General features: G+C 41.8%; 1 protein-coding gene across 2 annotated transcripts in view; it reads left to right on the plus strand.

Moving 5' to 3' along the window:
- Positions 1-26,834, plus strand: part of LOC102787828 (band 4.1-like protein 1) — a 100,107-nt gene that overhangs the window by 36,503 nt on the left and 36,770 nt on the right. For both annotated transcript variants that reach the window (XM_087840510.1, XM_087840511.1), the window contains exons 2-4: positions 18,271-18,408; positions 20,370-20,534; positions 25,888-25,992. In XM_087840510.1, coding sequence (XP_087696636.1) covers positions 18,370-18,408; positions 20,370-20,534; positions 25,888-25,992 — 309 coding nt within the window. In that variant the 5' untranslated portion in view covers positions 18,271-18,369. The remainder of the gene's footprint in view (positions 1-18,270; positions 18,409-20,369; positions 20,535-25,887; positions 25,993-26,834) is intronic.

A 26,834-nucleotide genomic window follows, 5' to 3' on the forward strand; every position in this document is an offset into this window, starting at 1 on the left:
TACAGGTAATCTAACCTATCTCAAAATAACACACGTCGACCACATTTTGCCACACTTTTGACATTTGTTCACATTGATTACCTTCATTTAACCCCCAGAGATCCAAATCATCATCATTCGTGACCTCAACCGTAACCCCTGACCTTATGCTATAGAAACAAGGAAAACAGGGTAGGGTTACGGTTATCGATGATCACTTAGACGTCACATGGTTTCCAAGATCTATTCTGGTTTTACCTTCTTATTGTTCCAATGATGGATGCTCATAATAAACATGTTTAAAGTTTGAAATTTTCAGTTCAGCTGAAACCTCTAGCTTCAGATAGCAGGTTTTTCCCCCCTTACTGCTTTTATATTCGGTCTTTAAGTGACTTATGAACCCTGCTCTAAGCATCTCTGTGTTTATTAAGGCTGTTGTGTTTTTAACATGTTTTATTGCTTTGTATCTTGTTCTATTTAATCTCAACAAGTCCCTATAAAAGTCACTTTTGGCCTCTCTCGGTTTTTATTACCACTATTCATTTTAAAGCTCAGTTTTTAAAACCTTACTATGTAACTACAGCCCAGCCCATGCAGCAGTATATTAATGACTAACCTATTTTGGATGGATTATCTCAGTTGTTCTCCTGACTGAAGTTTGATCCGTTTACAGCATCCTGCCATGCGATTGCATTTGTTCCTGACCATCAGGAACCCTCACGTCAACTTTTATCGAGTGGAAAAACGTTGGCGTTCATCCTCCAGCTTTACTGTGTTTATGTTATGCTAACATAGCTGTATCGCTAGCCACCACGTAGTACATCGTTATAAACCAGCTAGCCCAACTTCAGTAACCCTACAGATGTCACTGCTGTTTACTTTCCTGTCTTCATTTATGTTGGAAGTGATAGCAGAGCTGAATGTTTTAATTTGTTTTAGAAATTTCTCAGTCAGAACATGGTATATTATATTTAGATGGAAACTAGCGAGCTAACTTCCTGCTAACTTCTAACTCTGTTAAATTTTATAAATCCTGTTTCTCATGGATCCCTGGATGTTAAACTTACTTGTTACACCTGGTAGAGCAGCCACACAGATCATTTTATGACACATGAAAGAATGTAGACAGTTTTTAACTCTGAGTGATGCCACAGTGATCGTTTGACTTTGGGACCTGCAGCGGAGTTTGGGGCCAGACACGGCTAATGACGTCAGACTTAAAGACCGGATACCATTAAAGACATTTTGTGTCTCCCACTTTTTTTTCAAACAGTCAGTTTATGACATGTAGCCAATTGAAAGAAAGCTGGCTTAAGGAGGAAGGGGGGGGGGGGGGGGGGTGAAGAAGTAAAACAGCAAGTTGATTTGAGGAGCGCAGTATAAGATAAGTATGGACCATATCAAACTGTGGCTCATGCTCTAGTCCTAGAATAAAACAATGCAGCTGGAAATGAGTATAGTGTTTCATCGTTTGGTGTGAAAATGCACCTTAAAACGTAATTTAACATAAAACAATCTCCCACAGATCATTTAACACTTGTCATATAAAAAAGTGATACTGCTGCATCAAACTGCCCCTGGCTTGTGTCTCCTGTCCTCTGACTTCACTGTTTATGTTAACCTTGTGATATAAAGTCTCCCCTCCACCCGCGCTCCCCGCCTGATGGCAGATTGTGCCACAGATGTTGAACAGGGCTGCAGGCAGCCCAAAACCTGCTCTGTTTGTCACTTTCTAAGGCCAAGCAGCAGAGGACACTTTGAGGAGGACAGATCGATGGTGGCGAAGAGTGTGTGGTGGCAAATCTCATACCACAGAGAGCAAACAAACACAAGAGCGACACCCGCGCGCTCAGGGATGTCGCCGCAACTGCTGGTTCTTACTGGGACGAATTCAGTTATATGCATCATTAGTGAAAAACCATATGGCACTGAAGAATTCATATTCTGCTTCTCTTTACCGATATGGGCGGCTCTGCAGATGATTGGATGGGCAGCTGCTTCATGTTTCACTGGGATTTGCAGTTTGCAGGCAGTGCATAATAACTTATGCTTTACTTTGCATCGGTTTTAAGCTCACCATGCTATATCCTTTTACTCAAATGCATGCCTAATTTGCATAGAGCACTGGTTAAACTTCCCTTTTAATTCCATGTGTATCCAAAATAGTTTCCCTTGTGTAATAGTATATCTTTTTTTCAAGAGGCACAGATCAAAAATGTACCTCTAACACGCAGACAGATGTAGGGAGAAATTCCCCATTATGTTATAATACAGCTCTCTCTCTGCAGGCCAGTTTTGTATTTTATAGCTGTTCTTACAGGAATAAACACAGAGGTCTTACAGACATATGTGAGGTCAGGTTGATTTGGCATTGCCCCCAGGTTACCACGGTAACACACCACATCAGGCACTCCTTAAGCCACCACTGTGTCATAAATAGGGCAGAGGAGAAACTGGTGTGTTTGCATACAGTGCAACCAACCTCCGCATGGTTTTAAAATGACAACGTCAGCTAATAGTCATTGCAACTTACAAGTGATCCAGATGAAGGTACTGTCGTCTCACAGGCAGTTTCCTCCCACGGGCCAAAAACAACCCCCATTATTCTAAATGTTGGGAATTGGCCATAGGAGTGGGTGTGAGCTTGTATGGTAGGCAGTCTTTCTGTGTTGGACTGGTCCTTGTGGCTCCAAATCACCACACCCCCCACTTTGTATGAGCAAGGGTGGATGGCCTTACATTTCCTGTGGCTACTTCACACCCTTGTTTCAACTGCATGAGCACTTTTAATATTAAGAAGCAGCAGTATGTTGCAGAGGGTTACATCCAGCCTGCTGGGGGGCAGTTTAGTGCTCTTGCATTTGCATTCAATTAATGCAGCGCTGCAGACTATAAGGCAAACGGAAGGCACATGCGGAGTGTGTAGGTGTAGCTCTTGCTACTTCTGTGTAGACACAGTGAGTGATACAGAGAGATGGGGGAGTTCATCTCCCACTTAGAGCATGAAGAGAGCCAGAGAGCAAAATTAACGCCAAAATGTAAGAGACTGAAATGTAACACCTTCTAATTTCAGAAAATGTGTCTGTTTAGCATGTGGCTAAAACACTGGTCGTGTCCAGATTCATGGGCTGCATCCTCCTGAGGCCGCATTTGTAGACCGATTACGTCACAGCGACGCGCCGGAGGCTGTCCAAATCCGTAGACTCCTCCGAATGCAGCCGACAAATGCGTCCTCTTTTTCCCCGAATTTGAAGGATGGGTCAGGTGTGTCCTTCGTGGCCTACCATATCCCAGAATTCATAGCGTGGCCCAGCCAAACTCCAGCTTCCAACAATGGCGGCCACTACTACATTTTAAAATTACTCATACTAATCTTTCTGGGTCACAAAATAAACTTTTAACATATAGAAAGTAGCCATGTAAACATCAAATATCTGCTCTGTTTATCAAGATATCGCATATTTGCAAAAGTGCTTCGACGTTTTCGGAGACGTCTGCCGCCCACCAGCTCGATAGCTAGTCGGGAGCTCAAGGGTCACTGAAGCCGCAGAGAACGGCACAACTCCCGGCACAACCTTTTCAGATCACCGCGGACTTTCGCTACTCAGGTTAAACGTAATATATAAGTCACTTAGACAACCTAAAAATGTTATTGTTGGGCTTTTTTCAGTGTTTTATTTGTTCGTGAGTCAATCGGTTTGGCTGAGATTCAATTCAGTTCAATTCAATTCAATTTTATTTATATAGCGCCAAATCACAACAAAAGTCGCCTCAAGGCGCTTCATAGATACAGAGAAAAACCCAGCAATCATATGACTCCCTATGAGCAAGCACTTTGGCGACAGTGGGAAGGAAAAACTCCCTTTTAACAGGAAGAAACCTCCGGCAGAACCAGGCTCAGGGAGGGGCGGGGCCATCTGCTGCGACCGGTTGGGGAGAGAGAAGGAAGACAGGATAAAAGACATGCTGTGGAAGAGAGACTTTATTAATCCCCCTGGTGGGTTCCTCCGGGATTTCCACACAGCTGAATAAACATCAAACAGAAAACTGATTAAACAGAAGAATGAGACGGTCGAGAATTTACGCCAGTGTCCTGTTATATTTTAGATAGCAAGGAGCAGACGGCCGAGTTTATTAAACTCCACCGAGATAGCGGTGACGCAAATCAGAAGGCTAGACCGTCCAATTTTCCCAGCCGTTTACTTCCGGCCTACCCGACCTTCTGAGGACCCGGCCCACGTAGACCACGAAGGCCGGGTCCTCAGGAGGATGCAGCCCATGAATTTGGACACGACCGCTGTGACTGTGACCTTAAGTCAGTATGGCAAACTGGTGACCTGGAAGTGTGAAGAAGTTAAGGCTTAACAATTGTCTGTTTTTTTGTTACATTTAGTCTGTAAAACTAATTTGTTTAATAACTTAATGTTAATATGTAGGAATTAAGCGTTTAACATAAATTAGCTTGCAGCTGTTGAGCTAGCTGCTCCACTGTTAAGCTAGCTAGCTTGGGTGGTCAGCATAAGGCCCACACAGATAAACCTGTGGGTGTGAAAACATCAGTAAGAATAGCACAGATAGTTCAGACAGCAGTTTACTTTCTGTTTTATTTCAGAGGTTAGTGTTCTCATGTGTCTTCTTATTGTTTTACGTTTTGCTTCTGTTTCCACCTGTGTGGCGGTTGGTACCTTTCCCTATCAGACAGTCTGTTCGTCTCCCTTGTCCTCCTCATGCTCCTTTTTTGCCTTGCTTTCCACTATTGGATTTTGTGGTTGTTGTTTTTTTGTTTGCTCTTGGATAAAGTCTCACTTTTTATTGTTTACTTTGCTTATCTCTGCGTCTGGTATTTGATCCCTCTTTCCAACAAAACCATGACGTGGTTTTGTTTACTTGAAACACAAAAGTCCTTCTTCATTCACATTCTGATTTTTAGGTTTAGTAAGTAAAACTGAATGTTCTCTCATAAATTTGATAGATTTGATTGCTAGCATGTATCTTTATGTAGTTTATGTAGTCCTGTTAAAGGTTGATTCATGCTGCCGTTCTAGTGGAGCTAGCTACTCTGTATAGCTTAAAATATAAAGTTTATTATTGTTATTTTTTTATTTTTACTATTACCATCAAATCGGTAATTGTTGACTCATTTTCCATCCATGCCCAACAATAATACATTTCTAAAGAGGAAATTGCTACTTGCAGATACAATCAATGGCTATTGGGGAAAAATGCTGGTAATAAATAATGTAAAAATATTTTCAGACGAGAGGATATCAGCATAAGAACCACCACAGCTGGGATCCCAGCCGAGCAGGTGGAGGGTGGAGATGCCGACTGATGCTTGACTAAATGTAGCTCAGTGCATGCTGCAAAGTTCTTATCTTCAGAGTGCAGTCATAGCCTCACAGTTCGCTGAGCATCGTGCTCAAGCTTCATTTTAATCAACACCTGCCGCAACTCCCCGTCTCCTGTTTGCTTGCTTTTATAAACAGTTTTGATATTGTTTTTGGTACATTGTTTCTTAATCCGTATTTTTACTCGACTGATTGAGCGTGACTCTCCGGTCGTATCTTTTGTGTGCTGACATTTTGATTTCTGTGAAAAATCACCTCATCAAATGTGTCACATCTGTACCTGGAAGATGTGCAAAAGGCTCTTATGTATATCTGGCCCATCTGCAGAGTTTGTTGTCCAAATGTTGCCGTTTAAATTCAGATTAATAATCAAGTCTAACAGTCTAACATTGATTCATCTAATGTTTACCTGTAATAACAACATAAAAAAGGAAAAGAAAAAGATTGTGTGCTCTGATTTCCGCCGAACACATTTTTGTCTTGGCTTAATTCATAATAGAAGCCATGTGAACTAAAATTCATATCCTTTACTGTATCTATGTGTGTTTTGGTAACACAGTGAGCGCTTTATCAGCACCACCTTAATGTCAACATTAAACACGCTGAAGCTAATTTCTTTTGATGATTCTTTTTTTTAAAAGCTCCTCTCTTATGATAATTACGTGTCACTGTGAAAGCTTCCACTGTTATTACCAGGCTCTGCTGCGGGGTCACACCTGCTGAGATCTGTGCGGCTTTATCTCCGCGCTGCAACGGAGCTGCTAGCGGATAACGCGCTAACTGCTTATTATTCCAGGCCTATCAGATCACAAAGGGCACCGGGGAGAGGCAGAACGAGAGACAGAGAGAGAGACAGAGTGATAAAATGTTACTCTAACATGCCTCCTTCATCTACAGTCAAGATCATGAGCCGCCATCTGCTCTACGTGTAAAGATAGTTGCGTATTGCTCGGCTGAAAGGCCCTGGCAAAGGTAATGCTGGGTGAAGGGTGTCTTGTGTTAAACCTCCCAGATCACAGAGACGTTAATTAGTCCAGTGGACAGGATTCTTGCTTTAACAGCTCAGCTCTCCCGCAGAGTGCTGCACGCCGCCACATAGAATACCATATGGTGTGGCATGGTGCCACCTTCTCCGTCGGGCGCTAGGGACCAAGCTTGGGCCATGACGGGGACGGTGGGTGATGCTGCAGTCTCTGTTGCCATAGTGTTTTGTGAAACTGTTGGGGATAATAATAACTGATTTATATAGCCTCTTTAATGACAGCAGAGCAATAGCAGAACGTTAGACCACGAATAGAAAGACCGAGATTAAACAGACAAAAAACGCACACATTGTGAGTATAATTAAAAAATACTGAATGAATGAAAGAACAAAAAGAAGAAAGAAATGATGGAAAAATAAGCGAGAACATTTAAAAAAAATAACAGTTCTTTGTTTCTCAGCGTCTCGGGGAGGTCGTAACAAACCTGAGGGGCCTTCATTGCAAAAGCAGGCACAAGCACGGTCACCTTTACACCACTGGCTTAAGCGATTGGCTACATGTGTGCTGCACACGTCGTCTTGCTCCCCCTCTTTCCCCGTGTGTCCTCTCCTGCGGCATTTTGCATCCATGTGGAGGAGCTTGAGACAGCTACGACCTCTGCCAATTCACATTTTCCCTGGCATGGAAAATGTGAATTGGCCTGTATCCAAAACATTTTGGAGTGTGTGCCACTCATCTCGAATGATGGAAAAGCTCATGCCCAGCGTGTGTGTGTGTGTGCATAGAAGGACTGGGGATGAAGGCAAACAAACAAACACTCACAAACGTGCACAAGTCGTGCACTACAGCCTTCTTTGTGTGGTGATGGTCTGCACCTGCACCATGTTGAGCCAATGCCCCACAGCCGCTCTGCCCCCTCTCCCCCTCGCACTGTAAGCAGTCCATTAGCCAGCAGTAACTGAGGGCTGCCGGAGCTAGCCGGGCAGCAGCAGCGGCAGCAGGAGGATGCATTCAGCTGGCAGAGAGCGGTGCCACTGGGGGCTAGGAGGAGGGTCCATTTGTGCCAAAATAGCACAGAGGCCAGCAAACCTCTTAAGTCTTCTGAATTGTTCCCGGTGGACCACACTGCAGTGTTGTTCTGATGAGGTTTTTACGTTTCCATTAACATTCATGGACGTTCTACGTAGAAGTGTTCTGGAGATGAAAATAGCAGCTTTAATCTTTCTCTTAAATGCAACAAAGGTGAAATAGTTTCCTCGATGCTGTGAATCACTGCGTCTTGCAGTATTTCATTCATTTTAGAAAGGTCGGCATGAAGCGAATTCAGCAGTTTAGTGTCCTTGCATGTGGAGTAGTCCCTGCAAATTCCAGGAATTCTGATCACAAATGTAATGAGATTGTAAAAAAAATTAGCTCCAGGCATCCTCCCAAAGGGGAATCCCAACAATTCCTCCTGTGTGCTGCTGGCTGATCCATGTTGATCCCCTGAGTACAGTTCAGATACAGTAAAAAAAAGATTGGGACTATAACTCAAGGCGACCTGTGAAGAGATGAGTCATGCTGTTAAGGGTTCCTGACACCCGGCGTTTCCTGTTGATTTATGGCATTTGCTATGACTTGTAAGGGTGAAAGGAAATTGGAAAAATCATCTTGGAGGGCACTGCTGTGTGTAAATGGCAGCTCAGTGTTAGGAGGCAGCTAGTTGTGTCCTTAGTATCCAGATAACCGAGTCTTGGCTGTGTTGTGTTCTCTGGAGTTATTCCAACAGAGTGCTGCTCTTTCCGACGAACTCTCTTACAAGGACATGCATTTGCAATATGCACTTGAGCGTGACCATTAGCATAATATATGCCAGCTGACACAAGGCTTCGTTGTCACGTTTGTGTGGCATAGCGCTGAAATCCTCCTGAACGTGTAAGTCGTATTTTTGATTGAGAATAAGCGGGGACTCAGTTTGACTTTGGATACATCAAAAGTTCATGAAGAAAGGGCCACAAAAGATGAAAGCGCGCCCTTTTTTTACATTAAAAACGGACTGTGCTGAGACACACTCCTCTTCACTGGGTGCTCGGTTTTAAAGAAACCCTGTCTGCAGATCAGTTTTCCATTAAAAAAGAAAACTAATCTGAGCCTTGTGCCAGTCGGGCTAACACTGCAGGAAACAAAGGCGGGTATTGTATCGGTGCTTATAACAGGATCATGAGGCACGACTCACAACTTCCTGGTTGGAAGGGATGGATTTCACAACAGACTTATTTATCTCACTGTTATAGGCTGAAATATCTAAGGAGAGCTTTTTGTAACGTCTCACTAATACTTTAAATTAAAAAATCATCATTGTTATGTGAATTCTCTTTATCGAGGATAGATAGAACTGAAACATTTTCCTTTAGCCCTTCAGATAAAGAATATGTAGAATTACTGGTTTCATTTTTCTGCCGTTATCTTTCAGACGCTCAGTTCTTGTCCATTAAATAAATGGCTTTATTAAAACATTACTCTCAGAGAAATGGCATGAGATAAACTGAAAAACATGTTTCAGGAAATAATGATACCGAGTCTGAACTGAATGCTGTGGCATTAAATTAAGCTGCACTTTGGCAACCATTTCCCAAATGACACTAATGTTAAAGTATAGTGGCAAACCCTGCTGGAATATTCATTTTTTCACTATTCTGGTTTGACCTTGTAATGCTCTACTTCGCTGGTTAACTAACCAGTCCTCATTCATTTCCAGCCTCCATAAACGGCTGTTTTCTGTGAGAAAAAGCATAGTTAAAGTCAACAAATACCACTTATCTTACCAAAACAGACAATGGTAGAGAACCAATGCCAGTATCTTCAACTTGACACCAGTACGTCTTAGTTGAAACATTTGGTAATTTATCTGTAACATTTTACACACCACAAACAATAAAACCTTCATGCCTTGACCTGGTGTTTTCCTAGATAAAACACAGATTTTCTTTGCACTAAAAATTTTACTTTGTATATACACTATTTTATCAGTATTTGCACATCTGCCATGCTTTCCACAGCATGTCTTTTATCCCGTCTTCCTTCTCTCTCCCCAACCGGTCGCAGCAGATGGCCGCGCCCCTCCCTGAGCCTGGTTCTGCCGGAGGTTTCCACCGGTTCGAAGGGAGCTTTTCCTTCCCACTGTCGCCAAGTGCTGCTCATAGGGGGTCATATGATTGTTGGGTTTTTCTCTGTATGTATCATTGTAGGGTCTACCTTACTATATAAACTATTGTTGTGATTTGGCGCTGCATAAATAGGATTGAATTGAACTGAATTGCCTTCGCACACATATAAATAGGGCTTATATCCTATTCTTAATCCATAGGGTTTCCAGCTATAACAGCTTCAACTCTTCCGGCAAGGTTTTCCACAAGGTTTAGGAATGCATTTATGGGAATTTTTGACCATTATTCCAGAGGTGCATTTGTGGGGCCAAGCATTTATGTTGGACGAGAAGGCCTGGCTCACAGTCTCCGCTCTAATTCATCCAAAATGTGTTCTGTTGGGTTTAAGTCAGGAGTCTGTGCAGGCCAGTCAAGTTCTTCTACACCAAACTACTCAATCCATGTCTTTATGGACCTTGCTTTGTTCACTGGTGTGCAGTCATGTTGAATGAATGAAGAATTTTAAAGTATTTCAGGCCTGAAAAAAATCTGCCCATAGGGTTATATAAGATAATATTAGCAACATGCACATGCTAACTGCAATTGTTTATTTTTGAGTGCCAAGTTGTTACTTTTCTCTGTAGGAAATTTTTAGATAAACTCAGTAATGTTGTAATTTTACAAGTTAACAAGTTGCTTGCTAGTTAGCAAAATGGAGAAGTTAGCCACCGAAGTGGCAGAACAAAACAGAGGTAAAAGGATGACATACTGAACTTAGGCACACCTTTAACATCAACTGAACCAACATACAGGATGACATACTGAACCGCATGTTGACATGGAAGCAGCTACCCACATCACCTTTAGAGCACCTTTAGTATCTTGTTGACAGCTTGTTTGCTGCCCTAATTGGCTAAAAAAAACAATTTCTATAAAGCTACAGCAGCACCAGACACATGGAGAGTTCGGTCACTCAGTGAATCAGCATTATTTGTGCATTGCCACACCTGCTATTGAAGTTTTACTGATTTTTTTTTCTCATTTAAAGGTTTCTGTGACTTTTAAGATTGCTTTTTTTTAAAGAAATAAATCAGTCGTTATTCAGACACGAACCCAACATGAAATTCTCATCACATCTAGGTGGATCTCTGAAAGGGCTTTAAATTGAGGCCAGTGTTGTCAACAAATGCTTCTGCAGTCATCGTCTCCTGTCAGGCTGATTGCACACACAAAAAAAATCGATTTTCTACATACAAATATATTATGGCAAGTTACTGTAAAAGATGCAGAGGTAAGAATAACTGTAAGCATGTAAAAAGGAATGAAAAGCCATATAAACACGAGTTGAATACATACGTAGAAAAATAAATGAGCAGATTTAACACAGAAAGGGCAAATCAATGAGAAAGTGAGAGAACGCCGGCGTGTGGGAGGACGTGTGTTTGTGCATTTCTTCAAAGGGAAAAGCAAAATGATCGACCAAGTTTGTGTGCTGTGTGGAGGCAAAATTTGAAGCCGTTTGGGTCATCAAACGAGAGCAGTTTGAAATTGTTAGCGGAGACGTGGATTTGTTGACAGCGTGATCGCGAAACCGCGGAGCACAAACAGCAGCTTGTTTGAGTTTCGAGTGAGAAGGTTGCGCAGGTACCTTGTGTTACAGGCTTGAACTTAAAAACTGACGCGTGCCAGTGTAAACTACAAAGCTAACAAGTGATGCGTTAATGCTGTCAGCATCTTAACAATGTTTACCCTCGTTTGTGCCCTAGTTTCCTTTAACCCTGCAACATTAAACAGTAAAAATGCTAGTGAGCATAGATTCCTTCAAAGTGACTCTCTGAACTGCACGGACTTGTTTGCTGTTTGCTGTCATCAGCACTTCTCCAAGAGCCAAACAAACCCAACAGCTGCAATTGTGATTCTAAGCAATAGGAAATAATTTTCCTGTTCAGAGATTACAGTGGTTGAGAATCTGGTTTGGGAAGTGCAACCATTGTGACAGTCTCTCATTAACTGTAGCACATTGGAGGCTTCCTGTGGAGACAATTACACATATGGCCTTTGACAATGTGACAGCGCCTTTTCTTTTTCACACAACAACAGAAGCACATAGCCTCACATCTAAAATGGCTGCATTTAATTGCCGCTTGTACATGTTTTATGCATCTGTTGGGACAAAAGTGGAACAAACTGCACTTTTTCTTTTTTGCTATTACCTGATAAATTTAAGTTATTTACATTTATGAGCTTTAGTCGGGAAATAACAGATATGCACACACAAAGTGGGCAGTGTGAAGAAACAAACATTGCTGGAGGACTTCTTTTGGAAGCGACTTTGGCTATTATTGTCTGACACTCTCAGGAGACCCAAGGAAATATCTAAAAAAGAGCAGCATTAAAGGCCTCTGCCCTTTAAGAAGCACCGAGCAGTGAGTTAGGATTTTGCACAGCTTTGACAGCACACCGACGAGCCGACAAGCTTCGTCTTGCCACCATGTGTCTCCCTGCCCTCGAGGTTCGTGATGATGCCTCTTCGACCGCCCATGTGTTCCCACGCCCATGTCCTCATTTCCCTGTTTTACACTCTCATTAGCATGCTCTCAGCCTGCTAGGTTTCACTTTAGTTGCATTGCGTTCGCTTGTTTATCACAATATCAGCTGTGAGCGTGGGGAACGAGGGAAGAAGTGCAAGGGAGGGGGAAAAAACGCTGCTTTTGTAGCCCCCGCTGCGAGCATCTTCTGGTCACCCACAGAGACTGATCCATCAGAGGTAAGGTCCTCGTGCATGCTCCAGTAGTCTCCGGCCCAGCATCAGAAAGGTCATCTCCCATTAGATACGCTGTGACAGAAGGATGTCTCTGCAGTAATTTATACTGACCTCAACTTCTGGCCCTCTCCATAACTCTGCTCTCTATCTGCAACTTTGTGTGCTGATACTTATCTCTCGTTGAGCTCGTATCTTGATTCACATATTTAGTCTGGAGAGCGACACTCCGGCTAGGGCTGCACTAAGGAAAACACAGCCTGTCTTCCTCTGTGGTGATTCCAGACACACTGTAGGAATGTAGAGCTTCATGCTGCTGTTGTTATTATTGTTGTTGTGCTGTCTGTCTGGCGAAGACTCATCTTGTTATTGTACTTCGGTTGATGATCACCCACGATTACTTCACAGAGTAATGAGAGGGCACTCCAGCTACAAGAGGTGCCCCGACGACATCGCTGTTTAGGAAGAGAATATCATTAGAGCGAGTGAGGGCAGCGTCCTTGAGTCTCTCTTCCTTCTCCGTCGGATCGACTTTATGAACTGCCTCTGACACGTAGCTGTGCGCCTCAGATCAGTGGGGCCGAGACATGCTAGCAGCAGCACTGCTGCTTTTTGGGAGGAAGAGCCAGAGTTGCTGACAACTTGATGAGGTAGCCTATTGCCCGGCACAGTAGCAGATGCCCAGTGACCTTAGAGTGAGGATAGAAAATGCATGGACCACATTTTATCTTTCAACTCTGCAAAAAAAGTTTAACGTGTATTAAAAAGTTTCGTACTAGGGGAAAGATGCAGGATTTCACAGCCTTTTTCAGTTTGGGTCTCTTGACTTTACCATAACAATGTTGTACAGTTCACATTTGTATTGGCTGAGGTGTGGCCTAGCAGACAATTATGAGCAACTGCCTGTGTCGCCACATCTGTCAGTTACCAAAATCCAAATGGGTGAGTTACACACTGGGAGAACCAGGCTCAATTTGTATAAATTTATCAACACATTAGCTGCAAATTTTGATATTTTCACGAAAACGTGGATCGCCTCTAAACAACTCTCCCATCTAATTGCACTTAGAGTGGCTACTTCATAAATGAAAATAGAAATGAATGAACTCGCAAGTAAAAATCAAATCAGAGAGCTAAATAACTGATTTGAAACAGCGTTCAGGTAAAACTGGTGTGATAGTACACAGACACCGACAGCACAGTGTGGAGAATAAATATATAATTCATGCTCTGCAGCCCTCTTATTGATATTTTTTTCATCTTCAGGTGCACAGATATTGTGCTGTATTGTAGATGACTGTTTCCAAATGTGTATAACATCACAGAAATGACTTTATAGTGACTCCCGCTATTATCACTGGCAACATATTGTATTCTAACACTCACACTTAAATGCCTTGTGTAGGGTGTGTGCATTGCTACTGCAAACAATCCCACAATGCAGTGTTGCCGAAGTCAAAATGCCCATTGTGAATATGAATATGAGTCACATAACTTTGATATGCAAAATATTCAGAGAACTGTTGCTGCTGGAATGTTTCACAGTCGCTTCTTCGACTTGTTTTTACTGTACTTGAACATCAGCCCTGAAGCAGGGCTGAGCGAAGGCGCCGTGTACCAGGAACCCAAGATATCTCTTTTATCTACATTTTATACCACATATCACTGCTGTTGCTTCATCATCAAACAGTAGGACTCCTTGGACTCTTTCACTTTGGCTGCATTTATCCTACATCTAGCATATAGCCCTTTGCAGCAGCTATTCTGTTCACTTTTTTTACTCTCCGGTGCTCTTTGATTACTCTGAAGCATTGCTAATGGTAAATGAGATTAAGATCACCTATTGTACAATCCAGAGTGGTGGATTGTACAATGGGATTAGCAAAGAGTGGTGAGCACAGGGTTCTCATTGCTCAGCATGTAGGAGAAGGAGGTTAGCAGGAGGTGGCCTGCAGCCTCAATGTCAGTCCCTGTGCGCAGCTCGTCCGACGCAAAATCAGAGGAAAGGCTGCTTGACATTTCCTCTGAGTTGCGGTGCCACATCAGCTTGTAATTTTCTTTTCTTTTCCGTTTATCTTCGATCCCAACCTCTCCACCCCCATCCGCCCGTCTTCCTAGCCGCCTCATCTTTTGGCCTCTCATCTTTTCCTCCTCGTTCGCTCGGTCTTGCTGTTTCTCTGTCACTCCTCTTTGGAGAAACAGAGGAGAGCGGGCGTGAAAGAAAGAAAGAAAAAAAGAAAAAAGAGGCGCTCTATGCCGTTACCATGGCAACTGCATCTCGGAGCCGAGCCAGTAGTCTTCCACAGACGTGCGTGCTCCCTCCCTCGTTTTCCCTCCACTCGGCTAGCTTAGATGAAAGCTCAGCTGTGATGAGAGTGAAGAGAAAGAGGCAGAAGAAACACGAGGGAAAGGCTGCACTTGTTAGGGAAAAGTAGCGTGTCATAACCCTCTGAGGAAACAATACGCCGCTCCCTGTAATGAATTATTATTACTGATGGCAGATATCAAAGGCAGACCTTGTCAGTAAACTGCACCCAGCGTACAACAAAGGAAGCATGCAGCACATTCTGCACTCTCAGATTCTTTCTTCTCCTCCGCAGAGGTCTCGGTGAGAGCGGTGATCGAGGCCGTTGTGGGTAATAGTCTGTTGCAGGAAATTAATGCCGTTGCAGAGCTTGACTGTTTCGCTCTGTGACATCAATCTGCATTAATTTGGTAATTAATCTGATTTCAAGAGATGTCTCAATAAGAGACCCCATCGAGCGCCGAGCCCGCTCCGGATCGTGTGATTTGTATTCCCTCTTACGTGTTACCTGCTTGAACGCGCGTCCTCGACAGGTTTTCTCATTATCGGCTGGCGTGAATCGAAGATATCCCTTCAAAAGCAACAGCAGCTATCGATCTGAGTACGGTTATAAAATGTGTCACGCTCGGCTGTGGGCTTGCTAACGTGTTTGAAGTGAGAGTGAAAAACGTCCACAGCCGTGAACAGACACTGTTAGAGCGGAGCTGCTCTCAGGTAATTTGTTGCTGTGAACACAGCACAACTGAGACCGATATATTCACAGAAACGGCTGTAGATGAATGCACCGTGTCATGTAGCCCAGATGGATCTTAAACGGTGATGGTGGTGGGGGAGGCACGTCAGCTTCTGTTTCTCTTGGACAGAATGAGAAAGCGCGCACCTGTAAAGCACGCAGGGGAGAGGCTCGGTGTTTTCGGCTTGACTGAATTGGACCGGAGGAGGACGCCGGTGTTGTGCTTCCTCCTCCGTCAGAATGCGATACCTGAGCTTTACCTCTTCACTCGGGGAAGTTTACTTGGCAGTCATGCCCACGATCCAGCCAGTGACAGAAAATTGATTTGGCACCTCATAGCTCAGTACTCAGCTGGATCAGACAGCGAGGAGGAAATGAGGCCCTGAGCAGACATACCAGTCCACGCTTCACTTTTGTCCCCAAGGAGGAGAATTCATTTCTGTCAATTTGCTGTGATTGTAAGTAATGGGGCAGTTGTGATAGAGCTGCAGACCAGGAGGAGGAGGAGGAGGAGAGGAGGGGTTCACACTCCTTTAAACACGTGCGTGTATGTCAAGACCTCTGGTTGGGAGTCGGGAGGGGACTGTCTTTTCCCCTGAACCAGTGTGAACCGGTTGTGCTGCCCATGCTGGCTGTGATTGCCTACAATCCTCAGGTGCATTATTTTGATGTGATTTGCTGCTTGTAGGGCATAGAGACCTCCAGGGTCATATACAGTATGGATTATATACAGCACAGGCCCTCAGGGGACTTCAGTAAAACGCAAGCATTTTTCCTGCTGTGCTTACACAATATGTACACTGCCTTCTTTTGATTAAAGGTTAAGGAAGAACGTGTTCCTGGGTCATGTTTTTTTGCTTTAATTCGCCCCTAGACTGAAAAAATAACGAGCAGCTTCTTCATTGTTCAGTAAATTGCAAAAATAAAAGCAGGAGCAGGAAGTTTTAACTAGTGTGTATCTGGGCCATTCGCACTAAAATGTTTCACGGCTTCAGAAGCTTCATACTTAAATCGCTGCTCTCCGCTAATGTTCAGCAATCATACAGTGAGAAATCCATTGTTGGCAGGCAGAGCTGCCTGTTCCCTTTTAACAGACGACTAGGCAGTGCACACAGTGTCGTTTTTATTTTTGCATCTCGCACGTAAATGTATCTAACCCACGTGGGCTTCCGAGACATTAAACATGAAGCCTCAGCGCTGAAACAAGACTTTTGAGAAGAGAACATAAATTATTACACAGAAAACCTACAATGTGAACAGAATACCTCTCCTGTGATGGCGTTTCTAAGTACTACAAACAAAATCTGAGTCACAAAAAGCTTCCTTGTTTAAAACTGAAAAAAAAAAAGAAATATGGTGCCAGGAGATGGGGGGGGGGGGGGGGGGGGGGGCGGATATTGCAAACAGAAGTCCTTGATGTATCCTCTCCATTAGTCATTTTATACGAGACAGCCTGTTTTGTTGATGCATGTTTGCTCCATACCATATATAACACTGGCTATTTACCGCACATATTGTGACTGTTACACAATAACCTGAACACGCAGGCATTTTAGGGGAAAACCTCTTTCATATCCGCCTGGAAAGCTTCTTCCTGAACTGAGCACAAAGACTAGAAAAAGAGAGAAACAGGCTAAAGCTCACTAATTACCACTCCAGAAATGTTGCTAAAGCAAGGCGAAATGCCACATAAACCCTGGAAAACTCCAGCCTAAATTTGCACCTACTTCTGTTTTTGTATACATTTAATTTGCGAGTATTGTGTGTTGTAAAGTAGGTGTAAAGTAAGTCTTTAACGCAGACTTCTCCACTGATGTAGATAAACGAACACTTCCTAAGATAATCTAAGACAAGCTAAGCTAATCTAAGCTAAAACAGGCTAAACTAATCTAAGATAAGATATATAAGACTACAGTTTTTATGTAGTTGTATTTTAATTTAGTTTCACTTTTATTTCTTTACTCCACTACAGTTTAGAAGGAAATATTGTGATAAAACTGACACAAAAATATGCATCCATGCAAATGCTAACCTACCAGTTTTGCAATGGATGCTTGCTGCTCTGATTCCTGAACCAATTAAATAAACTGAACCTTTACTTGTTGCATTAAGTTGGTAGAATAGTAATGCAACAATGCATCTGCTGCAACATTTCTACGCTGTGGTTTCTAACTAGTGCAGAGATGTCTGTGAGAGTGTCTTAAGTGTCTTAAGTGTTTATCTTCTGGGCCTCTGTTTAGACGTGCTAACAGTACACACCTCTGCAAACCGATATAACTGGCTGCTCTGCTGTGTGACTGCAGTTGCGGTTATTGTTCTATCCACCCACACCTATACCCTGCAACTAAAGACAGCAAGCTCCAACGAATATCCAGGAAAATTAACACTTGACTTCAATCGCTGATGATACATAATAAACCTACATAACTGAAACAAAGCGTCTGCTGCTCTCTATGCGTTTTTAAATTTATTAGGTAGAATATTTTCTTTATGTGACGAACAATGGACTATTAGGTTTAATAACTTCTGCGCACATATGCACTCAAATCAGACAGACTGAAGAATTACAGGCGTAGCTGCTGATGCATAAGTAATCTCTTACTGTTACCTTTTTTTCTCTTTAACAGCTGGTATTTGAAGCAAATACTGACTATAGCGCTCACAACCTGATTGACTTTTTTCTGGTATTCGTCGCCTGAGTGTCAGAACTTGCCTTGCTTAAATAGATGATCACTATCTGGCTCAGTGAGGGATTTTATAATTAAAGTAAATGCCCTTGACGGCAGCATGAATTATGTCTTTGCAAGTGGTGTTTTACAAAGAAAGCATAGCTTTTAGAATTTATAATGAAGGCGCCATTATGGTTTGGGAAAAACATGCAATTGTGTTTAGAATGTTTCACTTTCTAAAATTTTTCTTTTTCTTTTTTAAAGAGGGGAACGATTGATGGCGTCGATATAGCATTGTAGCCCTGCACGCAGTTATTTTTCATTATAAACTTGATATTATATTTGCAATGCTCCTGTCTCTTCTCAGGTTGGTGTTACTTTGCTGAAGTGACAGAGGAAGGCCTCGAGTCAGAGGTGAAGAACGGAAACAAGGAGTCCTCCCGGACAGCAGGGGGAAGCAGCAGACATGCAGGACTCAGCCTCTGACAGTAAAATAGCGAAACAGGTGAGCATGGATCTCATAGTGCTACTAGACTACTGTTCATGCTACAAAAATCTAGTTGGTGGAAACACAGTAAAAACATGATATAATAGCTTTTATATAGTAAGTTTGGAGCTGTTCTAAGTAAAAGCTAAACTGAAAAATAATTGTTGTCTACACAACCAAAGTCTTTATTCTTCATTAAACTGTTTACGTCTACTCCATCATCTAATCTTCTTGACTAATCTGTGCCAGACTATTCCTGTATCTTGTAATGCCGTACACACATACTGGATAGCGTATAATCACCAGTTGCTTTGGAAAAATGTGTGTTCCTCCACTGGTTGAAAGTGGTTCCTGGAGGTTGCCGGCTCTTGCTGCGTGAAACTATAAAGAAAGTGAAGCACCAAAAATCTCAGCGTGATTGTTTTGCTTGCTAGCTCATTTCTGTGTTTGAATGGAAGTACAGTGGTCCCTCGTTTATCGCGGGACTTACATTCTGAAAATAACCTGCGATAGGTGAAATCCGCGAAGTAGCCAACTTTTTTACAATTATTATAGATGTTTTAAGGCTGTAAAACCCCTCACTACAGTTTATACACTTTTCTCAGACAGGCATGAACATTTTCACATTTTTCTCTCTTGTTTAAACACCTAGAAAAATAACTCCAGTATCATAGAATGATACTGCGGTTGCCTTTGGTGGTGCAAAACGTTTCATTGACATTGTTGTGTTTGTTGGGGAGAAAACTGACAGACATACAAGTACAGCACTATAGAGTCATACTGCACACTGCTAAATTTGACAAGCTGAACGCATTCTGTACTGTACAGGAGACACGGCACGAGATTGATTGACAATGGCCTACAGCCAATCAGGACGCAGAACACAATGTGCTGTAAAAAAAAGAAAAAAAGAAAAGCAAACTGTTGCAATGTGCTAGTGAGCAAAGCGACTGCTGTATGGTTGCAATAGGTGACTGAAAGTCTGTAGGCCTGTGTAACTGGAGCTGCAGTAATCATTTTCCCGGGAACTGCCATCAACCTCCTCCAGCCACTTCATACCCGTGTCTAGGCCTGTGTGGTCGGGCTTATTCACTTAATCCTAGATTGTCACCAAGATTGTCACATGTCCAAAATGGTGGACAAGAAATAAATGTATTTATATGAATTAAACTATTCAGGCAGTCATGCTAACTTAACAAATGTTACTAATGTTCCTAACATGACATATTGCAATTTGGGGTACACGAGATTTAAAGTCTTTCCAGTGAACATCATTACTACACATTATTACGTGTCGAGCCATGTACTACTTAGAAGTGTAAGAAAGAAGAAGAAAGGTTTTGGCTGTCAGTTTTGTTAGCTAGCAGCAGTTGCTATTTAGTGGGTGTGGTGAGAAATTGTCACCAGCTCACAGGCCTTTTTATAGCCACCACTGTATAATGCAGGTCTGACTACTGATGTTGAAATGTATCTAAATATAACTCAGCTGTTTTATGTTTATGTGTCTGCAAAAATGATTTGTGTTTATGGATTTTTTGTTTTTGTTGTTTTATTGAATATATGTGTTTTCTGACAGTTTGGCACCAAAGCTCATAACTCATACAGATTTTTGCAAAATACAACTCTCACACTTAAAAAATAGTTTTTGTCCAGACTGTCTTCTCAGGACAGAGCTTTCATCCACTTATTTTGTCATATTTCAGCACAAGATTCTTTCATGTTGCCATAACTTTATTTCTTGTAGAGCAGAGTGGTTGTATTTCATTTCAGATTGTTGTTTAGCGATTACTTTAATGACTGAAACTGAAGCCCATTTACAGCAGATATATATTATAATGTCATTATTGGACTTAGTATGCGTGAAACTGCCATTTTAAAGTGTGAAAACATTTGAACAGATTCAAGTGTCTGTTCTGTTTTTGAGACTTTTAAATCTGTCGTTTCATTTTCTGTATATTCTTTTATATTTACATGTAAAGGACCAGAACAAGCACATGGACGGACACAGAGAAACCGATGACATGTCTGAAAAGACGTCTCCCAACAAGAACCTCAAATCTCCCCAGAAAGGCTCCAAACGGCTTAAAACAGCCCCCTTTAAAGTGACCCTACTGGATTCCTCCGAGTTCGAAGGAGAAACTGAGGTACGCCAGACGGAAAACAATTTGCATTTACACGTTTTCTGGAATTAGGCTTATCGTGCTTCGAGCAAACAGTTGGAAAAAGGGAACATTATGTTTTTCCCTTTGTTGTTGGTTCCCTCTGTGGGCAGTTGTGTGTGTTGTCTAGTGTTGCACAAAGCGGATAAAAGGGGCAAAAAGAATAAAAGCGAGGGTGGCATGCTGAGAACTCACCAGAGGGTGAATTCAAAGAAATGTTACACATTTCTGTAATACACACAGAGACAAAAAAAAAAATAATGCAGTTTAAAGTCTTCATTCCACACAAGAGATGTGTCGTCATTACACTGCAGAGTAAAACAGGGCATTTGCCGCTTGCTGAGAAGGGAAACTGAATGCATGCATAAGTGAGGACAGAAGCGATAGATGTAAGTGTATTTCCTTAGATAAATACAAGGCGTCGACTTGAACGTTTTGGAGTTTTATGACTAGCAGCAGCATGCACCTCAGGCAGAGTAGGCCTATCTTTTTTTGGCTAAAATATCTTTTCAGGATGTGAAGGATGTCATTATATTCAGTTACTTGACTGTGGAGATGACTGGGAAGCAATATTTCAAGCTATGTGACGTTTTAACTTTTTATCCCACTCAAAAGAAATCTGTGTGGATGTACATCAAAACTCAGGAAGTGAAGAGCCTGTCTGGAGCCATCGTGTGTGTACAAAAGCTTAGCGGGCACAGTGTTACAACAGATGGATGTAGCCATTGGTTTCTGGAGTTTCATTTGATGTATTTTGGAGCTAAGACTGACTATATTTGGATGACACACTCGATTAGCAAACTCCATCCAGAAACTGTTCATTAGCAACAAACTAATGAAATCCTAGAAATTCAAAAAAATCTCTGTAATAAAAATAACCATCCATTGTACAGCCATTGTTTTCTAATGGAGAAACTTTAAATCTGAACTGTGAAGAATATTCTAGGGTGGGGTAAAACAGATTTTTGTAACATCTTGTAAACATGCTTTGGAAACCGACAATAGATCAGTTTTTGCCCCTTTAGCGATTCTAAATAGCATTACAGCAGATATTGCTGCAAAGACACAAGTGTTGCACCACATCGCATCACTTTTCTGCTTCCCCCGAACCCTAGCAACCACTGGCAACACAGCACATGGACACAGAAGGAATAACTGCGCTCGCGACCAAGAGTCTAATTCAGTTCAGTTCAATTCAGTTTTATCTGGATCAACTGAAGACTTTTCATGGAGATTTTAGACTCATCTGATAATTATGAATTATAGTAGTCGAGCCTTCAGCTAGTTTTTCACCATCACTCTTAGACAGGATGTTTTGAACTAGAAATATTGTGCAAATTTAAGAAAACAGCCCCATGTATTTGTTTCATATTTAAGGACATTCCCTGCTCAGAAATAACTCCAGGATTCCTCACAGTGTTACTGTAATGCGATCTTGTGCTGGGCGATATGACCCGAAATTCATATCTCGATATTTTTTAGCTGAATGGCGATATAAGATATATATCTCGATATTTTTTTATAAAACCATAAGGTAAGAACAAAAAGAGAGTTCTTAGTCAAAGCTGTGTCCCAGATGTCACATGGGCACTTTTATTAACATACAGCGCAGATGTACATGAAAAAAACTACTCAAAAATAAATTATGAGCATTTATTAAATAATAATGCTCCATAAATAAAAGAAAACTATGTTGTTTTTGTGCATAACAAAGAGCTCACAATTGTGCAGTCAAAATGTAAACTAAAAGACGCTGAGCATAATAACAAAGACAGATTTCACAGCTGCTCTCTTTCCAAGTTCGTGACTGACAGCCTGGAGTTTGAAATCCGCTTCATAACCGTGTCTCTTACAGGTGCCATTTATGGCCCTTATACACACACACAATACGGTAATATTACGTTGAAGCACAGTACGTATCACTCCGCGAGGCTCCTCGGTAGACGTAATGCTCCGACAATCCATCAAGCGCTGCAGCTCCGTAGCTTAGCAAACTCGTACTAAAACATTTTTGACAGATTGCTGAGCGCCGTGTACCACATTAAATCGGTTCGCGGTCATCAAGCACAACCAGAATTCATACATAAGGCGCGCTGTCGATTTTTGAGAAAATGAAAGGATTTCAGGCCGTGTATGGTGTTAGCGTGGTTAGCTCGTTAGCGCGGTTAGCTCGTTAGCACGTTGACGCCGTCCAGCCCCACGCACGGGCCGATGCGCAGTAACTCGTTAACGGAGATTTGCCGTGTCCATCTTGTCGCTGCCTGCAGGTGAAGCAATGGGGGAGGAGGGGGAGTTGTGTTCAGTGAAGGAGAGGTGAGGCCGAGTAACGTTGGGTAAAGACAAAAGTGGACAAAAGAGAGGCAAACTTGTGGCTCCACAACTATAATTATAACGTAACATAGACTATATCGATATAAAGGATATTGTCACATCTTATATCTCGTATAAAAATATATCGATATTTTTAAAAAACTCGATATATCGCCCAGCCCTAATGCGATACAAAGAAAGTATCTAGACACAGCATTTCAAAGAAAACTGTCCTTTGTTACAATTCTGTATTCTTACGCTCCTTATTTTGCAAAGAGGACGATGGAAAGGCGTTTCTTTGAACGTGTTCTTCGTTTACATTAGTAATTCCTCCATACAGCAGATCCTACTATTTGTTCTCTTTATGTTCACCTTATGGTTACTTGGCAGTGATGCTTACAGGCAGTGTTTTTGAACAGAAACTGAATTTTTTATGACTGTTTTTAGTTTACAAATCATTTTCAGGTTGCCAGTGGTTAGCATGTCCCTTTAAGCTCCAGTGACACAGTTCAGTAGTATGCTGAAGGCAAATGAAAATAGTAAACTGCAGAACAGGCAGGCGCATTTTGTTGTTTACTGAGTTTAAATAACTTTCATGTATATTAACTATTATAAAGCAACTTAGAGCCTGAAACTCTCTTTATAGCCACCTAGCACTGATATATTGAACTCTCCTGTAAAAGCGTCTTTAAGTTCAAGAATCACATGGTTACATGATCATTAAATAATTTGGTTACAATATTGACCAAAATTATAGTGTGAGGCTACCCAGTTATACTGAGTAATTCCCAAAGGTGTCAATAAATTCTGATTTCATTGCATTTTTTAATAAAAAGCCCCCAGCACAGGCTACTAACTGGGTGTAAAGAAATCTATATACCTATTACATGATCGGAGACCCGGTGCAGTCAAGGAGAAAATAGAAGAACAATATTATTGTGAAGCAACCCTCAGGACACTAACGCACAAGTGCGTGAAACCTTGTGTATGTGGTGTGATGACGGGGGGGGGGGGCTGTTCATTTACAAGAGTGTGTGAAGTAAGACCATCAGCATTGGTGTTCTGGTGCCAACCTCTCCAAGCATTGTGAAAACATCTGGGTTTTATCCACACCTCAACAGAAGCTCATGAAAGCTTTGGTATTGTAAGTGCACTTCTGAATATTTGTCTACTAGCTTGTTCCTGCTAGGATAGAAGTTTTTGAACCTTCCTCATACTTCCAGGAGTAATCATGAGGAACCTGTGAGGAGGCAGGATACACCTTGGGAGCGCTCTCACTGGAGGAGGTGGTACTCACGAGTTAATTAATTCTCTGAGCCTCCCTGCGGCCCTCGAATAGGGAAGGACACACCACACTTCTCTCACCCAGCCCCTTCCTTCATGCTTGGTCATGCTGATGTGTTGAATGAGGCCATTTTGGGTGGAATGGCTGGTTAGTTGACATCCAAGATTTCCCCGTCTATTGAGGTGTCAACACGGAAGTCTTTTTTTTTTTAATTTTACTGTTTAATTGCACCGTAGCAGAGCGCAAATAGACGGGATCACTTCAGTCATGGCTTATTAAGACTCCAATGATTTGTTTATTTCATTCTTTGTGCCGCCTCCGATGGCAGCGCGCTCTCGTTGTACATAAACAGCGCTGCTGTCGGGGACTCGCTGACTGACAAGATGAGAGCTTAGAAGCACTTCCCAAGTGTTCCTCCACCAACCTCCCTTCACTCATTGTGACGAAAAGGAAAAATACTTTTTCAAGCTCTACCCTTGAGATATTAAGGAAACAGACAGCACAAGGAAAAAACTGCTTCAGTTTCCCTGGCAACTCCTCGCTCAATCTTGTCATTTCTTAAAGTAGGCCTTGTGAAAGGATAAGACTGTGTATGCATACTTATAAAGTGTTTTTCTTGTTCTATATTTACTATGGAGTATAAGCCCATGCACAAATTGTACTCCTAATATTATATTTCCTTTATAATCAGCCCAGCCCAGTGAAATATGCGCTGCTTATTTAAAGATATTTGTACACAGTTATATGCCAATTAATATGGTCACAGCCATGACTGTCTGCATTTTTTTGGCAGTCATTCAACATCATTCCTTTGCATCCTGCTAACTGACCTCCTGATTTTTTTGATTTATGAGGTTTTGAGGTTTTCATTTTTGGATTTGAGTCAGATGTTCCACTATTTTAGGAATGCAGTGGTGTGGATTTCAAAGGAAAATGTCAAAATCGTTATGATGGACAAAATTCGGCAAGAGTATACAGCACCCTACAGTCTTTGATGTTTTGTAGTTTTGCCTCCGTGCATCACCACAGTGAGCTGTAAGTCAGACGTGTGATTGAAGTCCAGACTTTCAACTATAATTCAAAGGATTTACAGAATGTTTGTGTAAAATGTCATTTTTATACATAGTACTTCATTTTCAGAGGTTCAAATTAATGGGATAAACTAACATAAATGTAAAATAAAATAAAAGATTCTTTTTTGCAGCTTTTGATCCAGAATCTCCTACATTTCTCCTGCAGATTTATTTTTATTGAACTCCATGCTTGCAGTTTGCATACACCAGAATAAATAGATCTCTACCAAATATGGCTGACTGCCTTCAGTAGTGTGACAGAAAATATTTTCTTCTGTGTGTGTTTGTGGACACACACACAGAAGCGTGTTTATTTAATGTGACAGGAAATATTACTAAAATTATCCTTGAGTTCTTTCAATAGTAAGTATCAAATCTCTGCCTGTAGTGCAAAGTCTAGTATTCTCCAGCATGTCGCAGTGACTGTATAAATGACTTATTAAATGAGTTATTAAATTGTGTTTAGGTCCAGAGAACCTTAAAAAGCCCTGCTGCCTAATAAAGTCTGATAGTGTATTAGTAACCCGGTTCTTTCCTGATTAAAAGCTAACTATTACAGTAAAAGGCACTTAGAGTATGTACGTACGATAGTCAAAAATATAGCAGGGACTGTTTCTCTCTCTCTCGACCTTTTTCCACACTTTTATGTCACGCATGTTTGTCTTTGCAGAAACACTCCAAAGGACAGACCCTGATGGACATGGTGTGTGAACACCTCAACTTGCTGGAGAAAGACTACTTTGGTCTGACCTTTGCCGACACAGACAGCCAGAAGGTCAGTGAGTTGTGTACCACAGTAACCTCTCAGTGCATAAACAATGCTCGCTAAACAATCTGTATTCCTCCCAGTTTTTTGCTGGCACTCTCTGGGGTGCGCTATCCATCATTCAGAGAAGAATGGAAAATGGAAATGTCCGTGCTAAAGTCGGGGCCTGGACAAAAGACATTTGAATAAGTTGTACAGTTGAAGAAGAAATGAAAATGCCTCATCTACTCTTTGCAAGATGCATATATGAAATTTAGTGATAGAAATATTTCTCAGAGGCAGAGCTGCTCCGGAGGTAGAATAATTTCATGGGTTGAGTTAAATCTCCACGGGCCCCAGCTAAGAGCACAGTTGAGAAAAAATTGAAGAGCTAAAAAGAAAAGTTAGATCAAAATGACTTCAGTGACTTTGCTGTTTCTTTCATTTATGACTATGGCAAGGTGAAGAGTAATCAGGATGACTTTCTGCTTAGCTAAAGGCAAGTTTTAACTTTTCGGTCGCACAGGCTAATTAGCTAATAAAATTACCTTATTGAGTATTTTTTTTATTTGAAATTAGACACAGGAGAAAGGTTCTCAGTGTTGGTCGTCTAACCATGCATGCATTTGTTTGACTAGGTTTTTAGAAATGTATTAGGTACGCAGTAATCAGTTAAAAAGATCGATTAGCAGACTGCACTCATAAACTGCACACATATCTGCAAAATAATGCTAAGCAGCAGATTAATAAATGCTGAACTGAAGCACAACCTTCTTGACAGGCTGTACCACGCGGGACCATTTTTCTGTGAGATATTTCTGTTAAAAATGCAACAAAAGACACGAACATCACGAAGAGGGTCTAGAGGTCCA

This window comes from Neolamprologus brichardi, chromosome 5, assembly GCF_056152115.1.
Source record: "Neolamprologus brichardi isolate AB-2024 chromosome 5, ASM5615211v1, whole genome shotgun sequence".
NCBI lineage: Eukaryota > Metazoa > Chordata > Actinopteri > Cichliformes > Cichlidae > Neolamprologus > Neolamprologus brichardi.